Source organism: Rana temporaria, chromosome 5, assembly GCF_905171775.1.
Source record: "Rana temporaria chromosome 5, aRanTem1.1, whole genome shotgun sequence".
NCBI lineage: Eukaryota > Metazoa > Chordata > Amphibia > Anura > Ranidae > Rana > Rana temporaria.
The window spans coordinates 254,588,967-254,608,113 of NC_053493.1; the positions used below are offsets into that span (position 1 = coordinate 254,588,967).

The 19,147-nt window shown below is 40.9% G+C and overlaps 1 protein-coding gene across 1 annotated transcript; it reads left to right on the forward strand.

The window, feature by feature from the left end:
• Nucleotides 1-735: 735 nt before the first annotated feature.
• Nucleotides 736-17,298, forward strand: NOL7 (nucleolar protein 7). Its single transcript, XM_040353745.1, has 8 exons — nt 736-953; nt 2,670-2,730; nt 5,025-5,083; nt 6,128-6,168; nt 7,818-7,872; nt 8,374-8,495; nt 12,333-12,410; nt 16,472-17,298. Exons 1-8 carry the CDS (start codon nt 835-837, stop codon nt 16,534-16,536), a joined length of 600 nt encoding a protein of 199 aa, XP_040209679.1. The 5' UTR covers nt 736-834; the 3' UTR covers nt 16,537-17,298.
• Nucleotides 17,299-19,147: the final 1,849 nt, after the last annotated feature.

Below are 19,147 nucleotides of genomic sequence, written 5' to 3' on the forward strand. Positions count from 1 at the left end.
TGTTTGGGAGCCAAATCGCAGAACCGCTCAATGGTCAGTTAAATCGACGCAGTGCCGAATCGCAAAAAGGGGCCTGGTCCTTTACCTGCATAATTGTCTGGGGCTTAAGTGGTTAATGGAGAATTATACAAAAAATTATTAGTTAAACCCCAATTTTTTTTTTTTACACTACTATTCCTTTATATTGGCATTTGAAATTCACAAATACAGCAATTTAGAAATTGGATGAAAGGTTTAGCACTGGGAAACACTTTTTGAGAGATAAAACGTGCATTTTATATACAACTATATAGATCAGACCAAAATGAGGGACAAATGAGGAGGAAAGAGGGACAGAGGGACTTTATTCCAAATTGGGGACAGTCTCTCGAAATCTGGGCAACAATTGGAAGCTATGTAAGCTCAGTCAGATAACAGCACCACCGGAAGAGACTCTCAGCCACAGTAACCCATGAATAAAGCATTCTAGGTAGATGTTACAGTCAGCCTGGGCAGCAGGTGTCGCTGTGCAAGATAGATGTCATTCAAGCCTGCAATGCGCCTTAGTCTCGGTCATACAGTCTCGGGCAGACAGACTCCCTTTGGCACAGGCGGTGTATTGTCACATTCTGCTGGCTATCGTAGAATGCTGAGGAAGTCACGTGGCGGACAACTGCGCATGCGCAATGCGTTCCACAGGATTTACGACACTACACTTCCGGAGCTCTAGTGTTTCGATCAAGAGTTTCGGTCAGCCGGCCAGTAGAGGTCGCTATTCGGGATATTCCGGCAGGTAATGTGCTGTCCTTTTCCGCTTCCTGTGCTCAGCTGAGTTGTGTGTTGTGCGGCAGCAGCATGACTCCGGAGCACGAGCTGGAGAGTGAAAATGATGAGGCGCCTGAGGAGGTCACTTTCCAGAATGCTAGAAGCCAGGCGGAGGAGAACGCTCGCACGAGGAGGGAGGTGGCCGGCAGGTGAATGAGCGGCCAGAAGGACTCTTGTACTATGTGTGTGTTCTGTGGCTGCATCCCCCAGTGTGCAGGATGTGCCGTGTAACTGCAGAGCAAGGATGGAGGAGGCAGTACATTCACTATAGACTCTGTATAATTGCCCCAACCTATAAAAAGGGGAAATCCCACAATCATTGGTGGTCAGTGACATTTCTAACCCACTCACTCCCCCCCCCCCCCCCCAACACCACCACCCTAACCACTTCAGTCCTTGAAGGTTTTACCCCCTTAATGACCAGTTAATTTTTTTTTTTTGCGATGCATCATTGCGTTACTTTAACTGACAATAACGCGGTTGTGCGACGCTGTACACAAATAAAAGTGATGTCCTTTTGTCCCCACAAATCCTTCTTTTGGTGGTATTTGATCACCTCTGCGGTTTTTATTTTATGTGCTATAAATAAAAAAGACTGACAATTTAGATTTTTTTTTCTGCTTTAAAACGCGTCCAAAAATGGGGGGGGGGGGGGGGGCAATAATTATTTTTCATCAATTTTGGCCAGCGTATTCTGCTACATATTTTTGGTAAAAAAAAATCCCCAAAAGTGTATATTGATTGGTTTGCAGCCTACAAATGTTTTATGCTAGTAATGGTGGCAATCAGCGATTTATAGCAGGACTTTGATATTGCGGCAGGCAATCGCACACTAAATGAAGCTTTGTGGGAACCAGTGACACTAATACAGTGATCAGCGCTAAATAATATACACTGACTGGGAAGGGGTTAAACATCTAGGGGTGTTTAAAGAGTTAAATGTGTGCCTAGCCAGTGTTTTTGTGTTTACTATGTGCTGTTTTTAATAGGGAATGTGGTGGATTTTTTTTCTTGCTTTGCAGGGAAACAAAATCCACCACATCCCTGCTGACAGAACAGAGCTGTGCCTTGTCTACTAGGGATGAGCACCGGCGTGTCCGCACAGTCCACGTACAGAGCCCGCCAAGAAGACTGCACGGCGCTGCGCTAATCACAGGCAGGGAGACATTTCCCGAACTCTGCAGCCGAGCATTGGGACAATGTCTCCCTTCCTGTGATTAGCGCAGCGCCGTGCAGACTTCCTGGCGGGCTCTGCACGTGGACTGTGCGGACACGCCGGAGCTCATCCCTATTGTCTACATAGGCAGAGCTGTTCTGTGTCTCCTCGCTGATCAGCGCGTGCCAACGGACATCTATTGGCCGGCACCCACTGATCGTCATAAGCTGTGTCTAATCAGAGCTGCCGCGGCACCTGCCCAGAAGTGCCAAATCATGCTTTAGGTATGTGATCCAGCACAGAAGAGCCGCTCTGCCACCGTACCCTAGCCCTCATTTCCCGGGCCCCCCCTTGACAGCGGATGGGAGTTCCTCTCCCCCGCAGTTGCATGTCCCTTTTTAAAATCGGCATAGTAGTGTGAGACTTCTCCCACAAAACCACATCATTCATTCACGGGGATCTGTGAATTAATAAACTATTAAGTCCTGCCATTGTGCCAGCTGAGCTTGTAGCTCTCAGTGGACTACAAGTGCGCTGATCCTGTGTACAGCAGTTAATTTCATTCATTATAAAATCAAATAAGCTCTCATGTTAGCGATAGCAATCATATATTCTTTCCTATGATTTTGCTTACATTTTTTTTTAATCATCTATGATCACTAAACTGAGAACACTTTTGTCAGATCTAAATGTGACTTTTCTTTACCAGAGAGAAGGCCCTCCTAAAAGAGAAGAGGAAACGCAAACAGGAGCTTTTCAGTGAGCAAAAGGTATAAACTAACATATTATACAGTCATACAATGTAATGGTGTTGCATGATCAGGTAAAATGTTGTAAACATAAAATGTCTGAATGACGGGATACCTCCAGTACACCCTTATATTTAAGAATCTACTTCTGTTAGAGTCAAAGTCGCTCCTGGACCACTGAATGGAAACCACAATGGATTCTGTACCAAATCGGACCTGCATATATGTGAACTTGGCCTTAAGGAAAAGTTTGGGAATGGGGGGGGGGGGGGGAAGAAAAAACATCTATTCTAGCCTTCTTGCTGCATCATCTGACTTTCCCCACAGGCTCTAAGCCCAAGAACGGAGTAATCGCATGACTGCTAATCACTCGGTTCTCGATCTGTTCTGAGCAGACTGGGGTGGAAGTGGCAGGCTCACTCTTAGCGATGAGCTGAGAGGCTAAGCCAGTTGCCAATCGGGCATCTAGGTACAGTAGGGGGGGGGGGTATTTGATCCCCTGCTGCTTTTGTACATTTGCCCACTGACAAATGATCAGTCTATATTTTAATGGTAGTTTTTTTTAACAGTGAGAGACAGAATGACAACAAAAATAGGCAGGCTGCATCTGACAGGCACTGGTGATGCTGCATTGATCTCTTGTATCATGTCTGCAGTCTATGACCATCTCTTGTATCATGTCTGCTAGAGGTGCCCCAAATGGAAATTTTGCTTATACTGTTAGCAGTGTGTTTAAGTAGGAGAGATGGGGACATGATACAAGAGATGGGTCAGAGACTGAGGACATGATACAAGAGATGGGTCAGAGACTGAGGACATGATACAAGAGATGGGTCAGAGACTGAGGACATGATACAAGAGATGGGTCAGAGACTGAGGACATGATACAAGAGATGGGTCAGAGACTGCAGACTGCATTTTTCTTGACCTTTCTTGCACTAAACGTGCCAATAATGGCCATCAATAAATCAATACATTTATATAAATTCTAAATTGATGATATTAAACAGTAAACTATAATACAATTTTTTATATATATATATATATATATATATATATATATATATATATATATATATATATATATATATATAACCTGCAGTGTATCCTGCATTTTCGGTTTCGGCACCAAAATGTCCGTTTGGTGCACCCCTAGAAATAAGTGTACAGGCCTGTCTGAAGTTTGCTAATGAACATTTGAATGATTCAGAAAACTGAATGAAAGTGTTATGGTCCGATGAGAACAAAATTTAGCTCTTTGGCATCAACTCAACTGGCCGTGTTTGGAGAAGGAGGAATGCTGCCTATGACTCCAAAAACACCATCCCCACTGTCAAACATGGAGATGGAAACATGCTTTGGGGGTGTTTTTCTGCTAAGGGGACAGGACACTGCATCAAAGGGATGGTGATCGGGGCCACGTACTATCAAATCTTGGGTGAGAACCTCCTTCCCTCAGCCAGGGCATTGGAAATGGGTTGTGGATGGGTATTCTAGCAATGACCCCAAACACATGACCAAGGCAACAAAGGAGTGGCTGAAGAAGAATCACATTAAGGTTCTGGAGTGGCCTAGCCAGATTCCAGAGCTTGATCCCATAGAAAATATGTGCAGGGAGCTGAAAGTTCGAGTTGCCAAACGTCAGCCTTGAATCCTTAATGACTTGGAGATGATCTGCAAAGAGGAGTGGGACAAAATCCCTCCTGAGATGTGAGCAAACCTGGAGGCCAACTACAAGAAATGTCTGACCTCTGTGATTGCCAACAAGGGTTTTGTCACCAAGTACTAAGTCATGTTTTGTGAAGGGGTCAAATACTCATTAAAATGCAAATAAATGTCTAACTTTTTTGAAAAGCGTTCTTCAGGACATTTTTGTTATTCTGTCTCTCTCACTGTTAATACTGTAGCACATAAAAGTGAAACGGCCACATAGGAAAGGACGGAATTTCATGTAACGTGTTTTGCATGAAGGCTGTGTATGAATACTCCTTAAATGATTTAGTGTTTCTGTGGTAATGGTCTTCTTAGTAGAACATTGATTTCAGATTTGGTTGCCAAAAAGTAGTTCTACCTAGCAGCAAGTAATTACAATTTCCAATGTAACTAAACCCTAATGGACTTTTCGTGTTTTGTGTTGGAAGTAAAGCTTTCTCCAGTAGAATAGAAGCATCGAGACATACAAATTTATACGGAAACAACCTACATCTAAACAAATATTCGTGCCTGGTCCCTTTTTTTTTTTTTTTTTTTTTTTGATAATATCTTCAGTAATAATTTTTGTGCTTCCAAATAAACAATTTTACCTTCTATTTTAGAAAAAAAAGCTGCTTTCAGATGACCTCCTTCAAACAATCGCTGCACTTCCAGAGAAGCCGTAAGTTTACTTCATTACCTATTTTACACAGGTTTATTATTATTTTATTTTTTTTCCTTTGGTCATCTTTCATGAATCCAACTTGTGAGAATAGTTCTTCCACCAAAGCTCTTTTTTTTTTTTTTTTTTTTGTACTTTCTTAGTTAGAAAAGGATCTGCTACATCATAGCCTCCTCCTTTTTCTTATTTGTACCTGATTGTTGGTGTAGTGGTACCTTACTCACCTGAAAACAGCAATGTGTTTCAGTGACCTGGGATTTACACACCACAGAAGATGGGGGACCAGGCTCTTTATTCCTTCAGCCTCAGGTTTTCAATTCCCTTTCTGTTTGGTATTGTAGCTTACAATACCCTGTTTTCAGCAGAATGATTTAGAACAGCGGTAGACCCGGGTTGGGGAGTGGAGAATAAAGGCCTGCCAATAGATAACAGTCTGAATTCACACTGACTTGCGATAAAATGCAGGGAAAATGGATGTACATTTCCATCCATTTCATGTGCATTTTCATGCAAGTTGACTTGCGTGGATCTTCATTTTAGCGTACTTGTAGGAGGAGTTTTCATTCTGCACTGACTGTCCTATCAGAATGCAGGGCGCTTGACTCTCTATCTGGACAGTGCTGATCACATGCACCCTCCCAAGAAAAAAAACTCTCTAGCAATACACACCCAACTGAGCATGTGCAGCCTTTGTCATAAACAAAGGATTACGTTCTGGTCTTCTGATAACATTTATATACATTTTAAATGTGCACTATTATGGTGTCTGACATATAACCAATAAAGGATATTGGATTTTTAAGCATGAAGGCATCCTTTTATTGCAGAAGAGACATACTTATACTGTTTAATACACAACGTTGGTGTTTTGATTTTTGTATCCAGTAGTGTAGTAGTCAATACAATATGCAGAACAATAGCTTGTTGAATTCCCCCCCCCCCCCCCTTTTTATTTTATTTTTTAATCCAAAGTTTTGATATATGTCCCCCTTCTCTGTTTGGTGTACCAGTACCTATTAAACTATGGCTGGTTTCTTTTCATAGAGATGAATCCTCTGAACCTACTGATGAGACAAAGGGAAAAGGTAAGATTTAAATGTTGACTTTATCCTTGTCTGTGCGTTGCCTTGACTTTATCATCTTAATAATATGATATAAAGCCAGATTTACATTGTGCTTGGAATATTTGTTGAATTGTTTGGGTATCAATATATACTTGTATAACTTAGGATGCCCCCCTTACCAGGCATTTAATAATTAGTATCTGGACTTTCTCAATGGGTAAAAACGGGGTAGAAATACATTTTGTGGGGGCGTGGTCTGGAGCTGCATATAGCAGGACGTGCAGAGTGAGAGCTCCGCTCGAGACTCATCCTTTTCAACCGATCCTGGGGGACCTTTTCCCTACCAAAGACCACTTGAAGGCTGCGGGCACTCTACCCACCCGCAGGCTACCATGTCCCCAACTAAAAGGTCCGGGGGTATTGCCAAACTGGCAAGATCCTGAGGAGAAAGATGGCGCCGACCCACCTCGTGCAGACGGAGCTCGGGCCTCTGGAGACACAGCCAGAGTGCTAGAGGCGATCGCTCTCTGCCAATCCACCCTAACGACCAGAATTGAAGAGGTAAAGATCGATATCCACAAGCTCCGCGAGCGGGTGACCGAGACGGAGCGCCGGGTCGGCTTCGTGGAGGAGGGCCTGCATCCCCTCCAAGTTACCAAAGAACAGCTGCAATACCAACTGAATGCAGTCTTGTCCAAGCAAGACGATATGGAGAGCCGCCTACGACGATGTAACCTTCGCTTCGTGGGCATCCCTGAGAGGGCGGAGGGCGCGGATCCCCCTACCTACCTTGAAAACCTGCTGGTCAAGTCGTTCGGTAGAGAGGCCTTCTCCTCAAAGTTCGTGGTGGTGCGCATCGCCTCAAAACCCCGCCCCCCCCTGCTGGAGCCCCGCCACGCACATTCATCGCCAAGTTCCTCAACTATTGTGAGCGTGATTGTGTCCAAGTTCACTCTGCATAGTGGAGAGAACACAGACCTGTCATCCGCCTGCTCAGCGGGGATTGGCGGAGATCCCCCACTGAACAAGCTGATTCCGCTTGGTGTACGTGCCCGTATAGGGGCCTAAAGTCATAAAAAAACGCATTAAAAAAAAATTAATTGCGATACACATTACATATTACGGCACGCAAAACTGGCTCCTAACTTTTTTATCTGGCTCCTAGATTCAAAACAAATTTGTCAAGCCCTGCAATACAACAGAAAAGTTAAAATTAAGCTCTGCAAATTGGCTATTGATTGAGCAACTGCATATTTTTTGGTTTATGTAAATTGAAATACATAAAGTTCTCACTTTTTTGTGACTCTGTCTCTGAAGACTTCAATTTCACCTCTCTTTTTCTATTCTCTTAACACTGAAGTAGCTTCAACTCTTTCTCTAAATCTATTGCATTGGGAGAGCTGTTCATGTTCATTTAATAGGCAGGGAGATTTTCCAGCTGTACATGTGTTTGTTGCGTTATTGAACACTCCATTTGGTATGGAAGGGCCAAGAAGCATCTGGGTAACCAACCTGTCTGTTTAAATGTACAGGAGCAATTCTGCAATCGGAGAGGTAGAAGAGAAATTTTAGCATTTCAGTACAGCAAGCCAAAAACAAAAAATTAATCACTCGTGGGCTTTATCTTGTGCTCCTATCATTTAAGACGTAATCTTTATTTCTTTCGACAGAGAAGGAACACGGTGGCAAAACTAAACATGCTAAGAAGTTGCGTCCTAGAAAAAGGTACTAGATTTTCTCTTGCAGTACTAAAAACTTATATATATAATTTTTTTTGGTACATATCGGTGTACACAATTTGAAGCTGCACAATTGAAACACTTTGGAACAATTGCCATGGTTTGATAGTCACCATGTGGCCTAGACCTGCCTACACGATATATAACTTTCCTAGCGGACAATCTCTAGATTCGGAGGCTTTCTTATAATGGAGCTCTGGTGATGTCACCATTTCCTGTAATGGTGACTGACTGGGAAAGGAGCGGTGAATGGAAATATGATTATAAAGATGTCAGAGGGGTGAACTCGTTCCTCCGTGTGGTTGAATTAAGCAGAACTTTGTTCCTGTAACTAATAAAAAAAGCTGACTTCTATAACTAAATCCCAGTCTTGTAAAAAGATTACAGGTTTTTTTTTGTTTTTTTTTACATGTAAGATACATGAAACCGCTTGATAGAAATGAATGAATGTTTTCCAATCTTACGTGGCATATTTCTTTTATCACAGTATCCAAAACAACTATAAGGTTATGCACCTGAACGATCAAAATGTAATAGATTTACAGCAGCAAAAAGCAAAACAGTTCCTCCAGAGCACATTGTATGGAAAAAACAAAAACAGGACAACAGGTCTGTATTGTACGATTGTGGTGCATGCTTTTGTGTATGTGATGTCTTTTATTTGAAGTTGTGATAAACCCAATATATTATATATTGATCTGTTCCTTTCTAGTACTTTCAAAATCTTTTAAAAATATATTGGTAACAGGATATAGATGGATGTCGCTAGCGATTGTGCAATTCACGGTGTGTTCACAGCCCACTGCCTGTGCTGTGATTGCAGAGAGCTCCATCGCGTAACTCAGTGTTTCTCAACTCCAGTCCTCAAGGCGCCCCAACAGGTCATGTTTTCAGGATTTCCCTCAGATGAAACGGTTGTGGTAATTACTAAGGCAGTGAAACTGATCAAATCACCTGTGCAAAATAATGGAAAGCCTGAAAACATGACCTGTTGGGGTGCCTTGAGGACTGGAGTTGAGAAACACTGGCGTAATTGTTACCCCAGTGCACATGCATGTATTTAGAATTAGGAAGGTTGAAATAATGTTAAATTCTACTAGAATAAAAAGATAATATAACCTTACTGTGTCCTCAGTTCTGAACTCTCTCAGTAGCAGTTTGATTAATTGACTAGATCAGTCACCCAAATGATAAATAATGCAAACGTGCTGGAAAAGGTGATGCCATGTTTAAAGTCCCTTTGAGAACTCTACACACTGGCCACTAGATTCTACATCAAGAAGGATCATGGTATCTTTCCTTAGGAAGATAAAAACTGAGACCATGTTTAAAGGATTTTTAAAGGATAAGTTCAGCTTTTGGGGAAAAAAATAATAAATGCGCATATTTTTGCAAAAAATGTGCATTAATATTTTTTTCCCTAAGGAGCCTGAGTACCATTGCACCTGTAATGAGTGAATTAGGGGTATAATGCCAGACTCCTACAAGATTAGCTCTGCAGCTTTCAGCCCCATACCTTCACATGTACTGACTGTTTAACAAGTCCTGCAGCTTGTAAACAGCTTGTAGTGAAATACAAGGCCACTTATCAGCGATGGTCTCACAGTCCATTCAGAACTACAAGCAACCAGCTGCAATGGCTCACGGTAGTTTTATTTTGTGCATGTAATGTCAGTCGTGTGGATAAAGCCCAGCATGGCCGCATTTCAAATGGTGACAGCTGGAGAGGCTGCAGCTACTGGAACATGTTCCACCCTCAATATGGGCGGAACATGTTCCAAAAAGATGAACTTATCCATTAAATACCTAAAAATGTCACCTGTTTGTAAACACACAAACTGTGAATGAATGACGCGCCTATGTGTGTGGTGCCCAGCACGGCCACGTTAGTTTCAATTAGTGACTGCGGATTTGTGGGAAAGATCCTCCGCTCGCTGTCACAGGGAGAGGGGGAGATGCTACATGCTACTGGAACATAGAACATGTTCCAGAAGGTGAACCTATTCATTTAAATACCTAAAAAAGTGTCTGCAGTTTGTGTCTGCATTAACTTCTTGATGCTAGTATGCTGGCCATATACAGTACAAGACAATATGATATATAATTTTCCCACATAACGAGCGGCTAAATCTGAAGTCTGCTTAAGAATGATCATATCATAAGTTTGGGGACAGGAAGAGGTTAAAAGCAAAATTGTGTTCAGTTTACTTCATTGCATTGGCTTTTTCCCAGTAAAGCATTACTTAAAGTTTACAATTATTAAATACAATATACTTAAAATACAATTTTATAAAAAAAAAATTGGGTTTACAACTCTTTTTAGGCAGATATTACATTCTGGCAGAAAGAATCCCTGAAATAACGCACTTTAGCTAGAATTATACAAGCCCAGACTAGGTTACAGTTTCATTGGTCATTAGCTTGCCATATAGGCATATGGAAAAGTTTGACATGTGAATTCTGTTACAAAAGCACCCAGGTCAAAGGTCCTGGTGAAAAGTGGGTAAAGCAGCTCTTGCATCTTTAACCACTTCCTTACTGGGCACTTAAACCCCTTCCTGACCAGAGGACTTTTTGCGATTCGGCACTGCGTCGCTTTAACTGACAATTGCGCGGTCGTGCGACGTGGCTCCCAAACAAAATTAACGTCCTTTAATTTAGAGCTTTAGAGCTTTCTTTTGGTGGTATTTGATCACCTCTGCGGTTTTTATTTTTTGCGCTATAAACAAAAATAGAGCGACAATTTTGAAAAAAAAAAATATATTTTTACTTGTTGCTATAATAAATAGCTCAATTTTTTTTTTTTTACGTTTTTTTTTTTTTTATCCTCAGTCTAGGCCGATACGTATTCTACATATTTTTAGTAAAAAAAATAAAAAAAATCGCAATAAGCGACTGGTTTGCGCAAAAGTTATAGCGCCTACAAAATAAGGGACAGAATTATTATTTATTTATTTTTTTTACTAGAAATGGAGGCGATCTGCGATTTTTATTGGGACTGCGACGTTATGGCGGACACATCGGACACTTTTGACACATTTTTGGCGCCATTCACATTTATACTGCAATCAGTGCTATAAATATGCACTAATTACTGTATAAATGTGACTGGCAGGGAAGGGGTTAACACTAGGGGGTGAGGAAGGGGTTAAATGTGTACCCTAATTAGTGTTCTAACTGTGGGGGAAGGGGGGGGTGACTGGGGGGGGGTGACCGATCTGTGTCTCTATGTACAAGAGACACAGATCCGTCTCCTCTCTCCCCTGACAGCACCGCTGTCTGCGAGAGCCGGGAATGAGAGATGATCTCATATGTAAACATATGAGATCATCTCTCATTGGCCGCACAGATCGCCTAGGAAACGGCCGCTCCGATTGGCCGTTCACGGCGATCTGTGACTGGCTGTGTCCAAGGGACACGGCCAGCACAGCAGTTCCCCGCTGCGCGCTCGGGAGCGCGCGCGGGGAACGTGCAAAGGGGAGGCCGTAAAAAGACGGCCTGTTAGAAATTGGGAGCCGCGCTGCGGCCATACAAAGTCGTACGGCCGTCAGCAAGTGGTTAAAGGCAAGTCAGTACATGCCATCAACTATTTTGTACATCCAGGTGGATTATACCTTGTTTTTTCAGGACAAATTGAACTTTCGTTTGGTGGTCAATGGAATTTAATATCTCATGATTGATTTATTTTTGTTTTTTTTATTATCACCATTAGTACCATTGAGTTGGGTAATAATGACAACCATTATCAGCGCTTAGACACAGTGACATCGCTGTAATTGGCGCTATATAAGTGTAAACATTATTATTATCATCAAAGGAAAACGGCCCAAAATAGTAAAAACGTAATTTTATTTTTTTATGTAGCTGTATATTTCCTGCTACTACTGTAACTTTCCACCAAAGAACAACCACATGAAATTCTCCTTCTGATGATTGCAGCTATACCACATATGTGTATGTTAATTGTGTGTACCAGTAGAGCTCAAAAACAAGTACACATTTTTCTTTCTTCATCTTTTTTTTTTTTTTTCATTACAAAAAATTAATCCTGTCCAAATATTGACCCAAACACTAACCCTGGCACTGGCCTAGATAAAACATTGTTTTAGATATTTTATTTTATTTTATAATATTTTTTTACAGTGTTTTTTTTTTGAAGAGATATGATGCATCTCTCTGTACTCCATTCACAGAGAAATACATGGGGACGGGCTTCACAGTAGCTGATCACTGTTATACCGAATCGGGAGTTCCGTGTCCCAATCCTTAGTGCGGTGCAGGAGATACGCAAATATGCGGCCCCACTGAAAAAGCTTGGTCCAGTGAGGCCGCCTATTTGTGTTAGGTCGCCGTGAAGGAATTGAGCTACACAGGAGGGTTTACTGCCTTCAGCAGGTGATAATATTCATAATACCTTAAATATTTGTACTTTTGTGTTTTTTGCAGCAAATGAATTTCTTTCCATATCAAGAAAAAAGGGAGAAAAAAAAATGCCAGCAGTTACGTTTATGGACAATTCCTGGGGTATGTAATGATATTCAACACTATTGTATTCATCCCTCTCTGTCTTATATATAGTCTCTATATCTCTCTATGTGCTAAAATACCATACGCTAAAAGGAGTGAAATGATTTCCTGTGTAAAAGATTAAATAAAAAATCATCTTGTGTTGGCATAATTACTGTGGGTATCAAAACTGGAGCAGCTGTGCATAGCTACCAATCAGCTTATTTCTTCAGCTTCTTAAAGGAGTTGTAAAGGGGAAAAAAAATTGCCTAAAATTAATGTCTGCAAGGTAGACAGACAGAATAGTGTAATGATTCTGTTAAAAAAACAAGTAAATACCTATTAAATTCCTTCATCTATATCACCTCCGGTGTTCTAGTTTCTGTTCTCTCATTCACTTCCTGGTTTGTGGCGCTCGTTCATGTAAGAACTACATTTCCCAGTATGCATTGCGGCACGCCCAGTAATTCACACCTCCTTGAAGTCTCTAACACGTAGAGAGCGTCCTGCTGCACAGATGTAGTTCCCAGGAGGGGGTGAGCACGTCACTGACCACCGCAGTAAACCCTCCCATCACAGTGGTCAGTAAAATCAGACAAGCAGGAAGTGAACAGAGAAGAAATAGAGCAACTTCTGAGCAAAAACAAACAATGAGGAAGTGAAAAGAGGAATGTCTGCAGGTAAAGGATGCTTATTATGAAAAATAAAAATTCCTTTACAACCCCTTTAAGTTAAGTTTTGAAAATGAAAGATGATTAGTTGCAATGCATAGCTGCTCAGGTTTTGATAAATTCCCATCACTGTCTTCCTGCAGCTAAATAAAAGGGAGCAAATCTCAATATTCAGTGTGTGTGTATGTATGTGTGTGTATATATATATATATATATATATATATATATATATATATATATATATATATATATATATATATATATATATATATATATATATATATATATATATATATATATATATATATATATATATATATATATATATATATATATATATATATATACATATATATACACATACACATACACATACACATACACATACACATACACATATATATATATATACACACACACACACAATAATGATTTGATTCCCTGCAGATTTTGTAAGTATGCCCACTTACAAAGAAATGAAGGGTCTATACTTTTTATCATTGGTGTGTTTTAAATGCTAGAGACAGAATATCGACCAAAAATCCATAAAAAAAAAACCACATGATACAAATGTTATAAATTTGAGTTGCAGTTCAGTGAGTAAAATAAGTATTTGATCCCCTACCAACCAACGATCATTCTGGCTCCCACAGACTGGCCACTGTATGTGCTCACGTGGTACACAGATTAGTCCTCTTAATTTAAGAAGGTGCTCCTAATGACAACTCATTATGTGTAAAAAAAGACACCTGTCCACAGAATCTTTCTTTCATTCAAACCTCACCATCATAGGCAAAACCAAAGCGCTGTCAAATGACATCAGTGACAAGATTGTAAACCTACAAAAGGCTGTAATGGGCTACAAGATCATCAGCAAGCAGCTTGGCGAGGAGACAACTGTTGGAGTGATAATTTGTGAATATTTGCTTTTGAAATAAATTTCCTGTTGTTTGCTGCGGCAAAGTCACAGGAGTGGGAGCAGGTTCTCCGCTACGCAAGCCCCCCCCCCTTTGCAGGGGGAGGAGGAGGCAAACGAGCGGAGCTTCCTCTTTAGGGTGGAACTCCGCTTTAAGGATTTAGAAAAGATCTGTAAAGAGTGGACCAAAATCCCTCTTGAGATGTGTGCAAACCTGGTCATCAACTACAAGAAACATCTTAACGCTGTGCTTGCCAACAAGTGTTTCTCCCCCAAGTACCAATCGTGTTTTTCTTGGGGATCAAATACTTTTTTTAATCACTTAACTCCATTCGTATCATGTGTTTTTTCAGAATTTTTGGTTGATCTTCCATCTCAGAAAAAGTATGTGAACCGTGTATGTGGAATGATATGGATTTCTGCACAAATTGGTCATAAAATGTGGTCTGATCTTCATCTAAGTCACAACAATAGACAATCAGTCTGCTTAAACTAATAACACTCAAACAATTAAATGTTACCATGTTTTTATTGAACACACCATGTAAACAATTACAGTGCTTGTGGAAAAAGTATGTGAATCCTTGGATTTAATAACTGGTTGAACCTCCCTTGGCAGCAATAACTTCAACCAAACGTTTCCTGTAGTTGCAGATCAGACGTGCACAATGGTCAGGAGTAATTCTTGACCATTCCTCTTTACAGAACTGTTTCAGTTCAGCAATATTCTTGGGATGTCTGGTGTGAATCGCTTTCTTGAGGTCATGCCACAGCATCTCAATCGGGTTGAGGTCAGGACTCTGACTGGGCCACTCCAGAAGGTGTATTTTCTTCTGTTTAAGCCATTCTGTTGTTAATTTATTTCTATGCTTTGGGTCGTTGTTCTGTTGCAACACCCATCTTCTGTTGAGCTTCAGCTGGTGGACAGATGACCTTTAGGTTTGATAGACTTGGGAATTCATTTTTTCTTTGATGGCAAGCTGTCCAGGCCCTAAAGCAGCAAAGCAGCCCCAAACCATGATGCTCCCACCACCATACTTCACAGTTGGGGTGAGGTTTTGATGTTGGTGTGCTGTACCTCCTTTCTCCACACAGTGTTGTGTGTTTCTTCCAAACAACTCAACTTTGGTTTCATCTGTCCACAGAATATTTTGCCAGTACTGCTGTGAAACATCCAGGTGCTCTTGTGCAAACTGTAAACGTGCAGCAATGATTTTTTTTGGACAGCAGTGGCTTCCTCTGTGGTATCCTCCCATGAAATCCATTCTTGTTTAGTGTTTTACGTATCGTAGATTCGCTAACAGGGATGTTGGCATATGCCAGAGACTTTTATAAGTCTTTATCTGACACTCTAAGATTCTTCTTCACCTCATTGAGCAGTCTGCGCTGTGCTGTTGCAGTCATCTTTACAGGATGACCACTCCTAGGGAGAGTAGCAGCAGTGCTGAACTTTCTCCATTTGTAGACAATTTGTCTTACCGTGGAACAGCAAGGCTTTTGGACATACTTTTATAACCCTTTCAAGCTTTCCAGTTTTATGCAAGTCAACAATTCTTAATCGTAGGTCTTCTGAGAGCTCTTTTGTGCGAGGCATCATTCACATCAGGCAATGCTTCTTGTGAAAAGCAAACCCAGAACTGGTGTGTGTTTTTTATAGGGCAGGGCAGCTGTAACCAAAACCTCCAATCTCATCTCATTGATTGAACTCCAGTTGGCTGACACCTCACTCCAATTAGCTCTTGGAGATGTCATTAGTCTAGGTGTCCACATACTTCTTCCACCTGCACTGTGAATGTTTACATGGTGTGTTCAATAAAAACATGGTAACATTTAATTCTTTGTGTGTTATTTGTTTAAGCAGACTGTGATTGTTTATTGTTGTGACTTGGATGAAGATCAGATCACATTTTATGACCAGAAATCCATATCTTTCCAAAAGGGTTCACATACTTTTTCTTGCAACTGTGTATATATATATATATATATATATATATATATATATATGTGTGTGTGTGTATATATGTATGTATGTGTATATATGTATGTATGTATGTATATATATATATATATATATATATATATATATATATATATATATATATATATATATATATATATATATATATATATATATATATATTAGTAATTTTTGGGGTGCTGTAGTCCAGGAAAAAAGCTCCAGCAATGCTTTAAACACTACTTGGGATTTCAGTGCAGCAAAGAGTTGTCTGCCTACTACAAGCGGTAAGAAGCACACAATTTCTGGCAGGAGTGGCCAATTTTGTTCTGCAAATTTCTGCTTTTTAAAAAGATAAAACATGGGGAAACTTGTGTATGGCAAAGATGTACTGCATACTTTTAAACAGGTAATTTGTCATGCATAGTATAAGTGAGAGCTTAACCTTGTGCATTTATTAGTAAATTTGCCCCATTTTGTGTAGACTGTTGTGGGGAAAAACTTTTGATTACCATTATATTATTTTTATAAACAGGAGAAGAGGAGAAACGGAAGGCAACAAAGTTCAACCTTCAGTGGAGGAATAGAAAGAAACTCTGAATTTGCCATAAACAAGACTCTGTAAATGTTGCACAGTGCATGTTTTCCTGGCCTTCACTGAAAATCTATAATGATTAACTGTTAGTTTCTGGGTATGTGCGAAGCCCTTGTGTGTGTTTTTTTTTTTTTTTTTTTTCAAACCTTACGTTGTACCACTTAATTTGTGTATGGGTTGGCAGCTGGGGAAATGGCTTCATGTAACTGGAGCTATGACCAGATGGGAAATAAACAGATCAGGACAGCAACACCATTTTGTCTATTCGCGTCTTGAAAAAGTCGGAACCATCCAGTGGATTAAGTGTAACTAAACAGTTCTGCTTCTCACAAAAATTCTGTACACTTTAACAGCATTCAAACGTCTTAAGGATAAATTCACCTTTTGGAACATGTCGCATGTTCCAGCAGCTGCAGCCTTTTCCACTCTCCGTCTCTTCCTGTGATAGTGAGCGGAAGATCTTCTCCCCACACTCAATGTCCCTATTTTAAAATAATGCAGCTGCGCTGAGCTCCGCCCACACAGCCACATCATTCATTCAGTTTCCTGTGAAGGCATGTACTAAAACTACCGTCATCCATTGCGGCTAGTGCCTTGTAGTTCTAAATGGACTGTGAGGTCCCTGATCGGTGGCCTTGTAGTTCATTAACGGTCATCCAGTATGAAGGTACAGGCTGATGGCTGCGTGGCTTGTCAACAGGAGTTTGGCATTACACCCCTAATCCCCTGATTGCAGGTGCAATGCTTTTCAAGCTCCTTAGGGGGGGGGAAACTAATAAATGGACTTTTTATTCTGAAAAAAATGTGCATTTATTATTTTTTTCCCAAAAGGTGAACTTTTCCTTCAAAGTAGGGCCAAAGCTCTTGGTCATACTTCTCTTCTGGGTCACAGTATTGTGCTTAGTTCTGCACTCCTGTAACTTGGATTCAGCTGACAGCAGGCTAAAGCCCGCTGGCAGCTGATGCCACATAGCTGGTCTAGGCTCTGCAGGGATCCGGACAATAAAGTCGGTATCCACCCAGATGCTGGCAGCTTGGCTCAGCCTCTCAGTGCACCACTAAGAGCCTGAGCCAGCTGAACCTGCCTCCTCCACAGCCCAGCCCCTCCAGTTAGCACTGGAGAGGCAGAGCAGAGAGCTGATGACTGACGGTCACTGCGTTCTGCTCAGTGAAGAAGGAAAACCAAGCGATGATCCGTTGCATGATCACCCAGTTCTCAGTCTTAGAGTCGGAGGGGCACAACTACAGCATCGGGCCGATGCTGGGTCCACATTGGTGAGTATTAATGTTTTTATTTTACCCTGCACCTCTCTTCTGTCAGAAGTGTTTTGTGCTGATATCGGCAGAGGAATGAAGCAGCATACAGAAATTACACTTTGTGTTCCTTATTGAGACAAGTACACACTATAGAGGGATGTGATTTTTTTCATATTTCTTGTCTGATTTTTGCAACCACTTTAGGCTTCAGATGTGAAGCAGTATAGCTGTAGCAACTGCTATGCAGTTTATGGCTGCAGTGCTTTAGTAAATCAAAATTGAAAAGGGGTACCTCAGCCCAGGTATATGGTTAGCGATGGGACTGGAGAATTGTCCCTGCATGATTCTGCAAAATTAGTCACGTCTCCAGAGCTGTAGCAGCTGTCTCTGGGGCTTATTTTCTTGCGCAGGAGGAGACCAGTAACCCTGTACAAATGCAGCTGGGTGGTGCTGCTATTACTGGTTTATTGCGGGAGGTCCTTCTACTACTACTGGCACTTTTGGAGCCTCGCTTTTTTGGACTGTTTTCAGATATTTGCATTGATTTCATTAGGATTAAATGTAATATGGTGAGAGAGATCAGCAGTTACAGAAATATAGGAAATATTTGTGCCCGGTGTTCAGCTTTAAATGTAGATTTTGACTTTATGGTAGATGGGAAAACATGCACTGTTGGAGATAAGAAACTCAAAATAACTGTTCTACAGAGTGTGGGTTATTTTAATTATGTTTTGGATTTCTGTGAAACCAGTTTTATCATGTACAGCTGTACACAAGTAAATGTATACAATTTATTTAGTTCTTTAATAAAAAAAAAAAAAAAAAATGGTGAGATGTTTAATGGGTACAGGTAAAGGCTATGTAGATGGCGTAAATTGGAATCTTTTCTTGAATGGGGATGACATGATTCATAGACATTCACGTGGTCCCAAACTCTGCGTCGCACATCCTCCTGACCTATATTTTAATGCAGCTCATTCAGGCATGTTTATTCAAATTAGTTGAGATTAAAAGGATATGCATCTCAGAATGTACACATCACAAGCACACTTTATTTATACTGATGCACAAAAATGTATTTGCTTATTTGGCCCACATCCACACTGTAGTTAAACAGAACGGTTTTACATAGTACGCATTTCTCCCTCTGCCGATTCTAATTTGGGGAATGAACATCAGCATGTTGGGAGTTAATTTGCTGCAGTGAAAGTGCTGCACACTGGCAGGTTTATTGCTGCCTCAGAATAGACATAGCCTAGCCATTGACCTCCGAAGATGTTAGAGATAAGTAGTTAAGCACCATATAGCAGATGGAGTGCTGAAGGCAGCTGATTTACTTCATTTTTTTTCCTCGCTCAA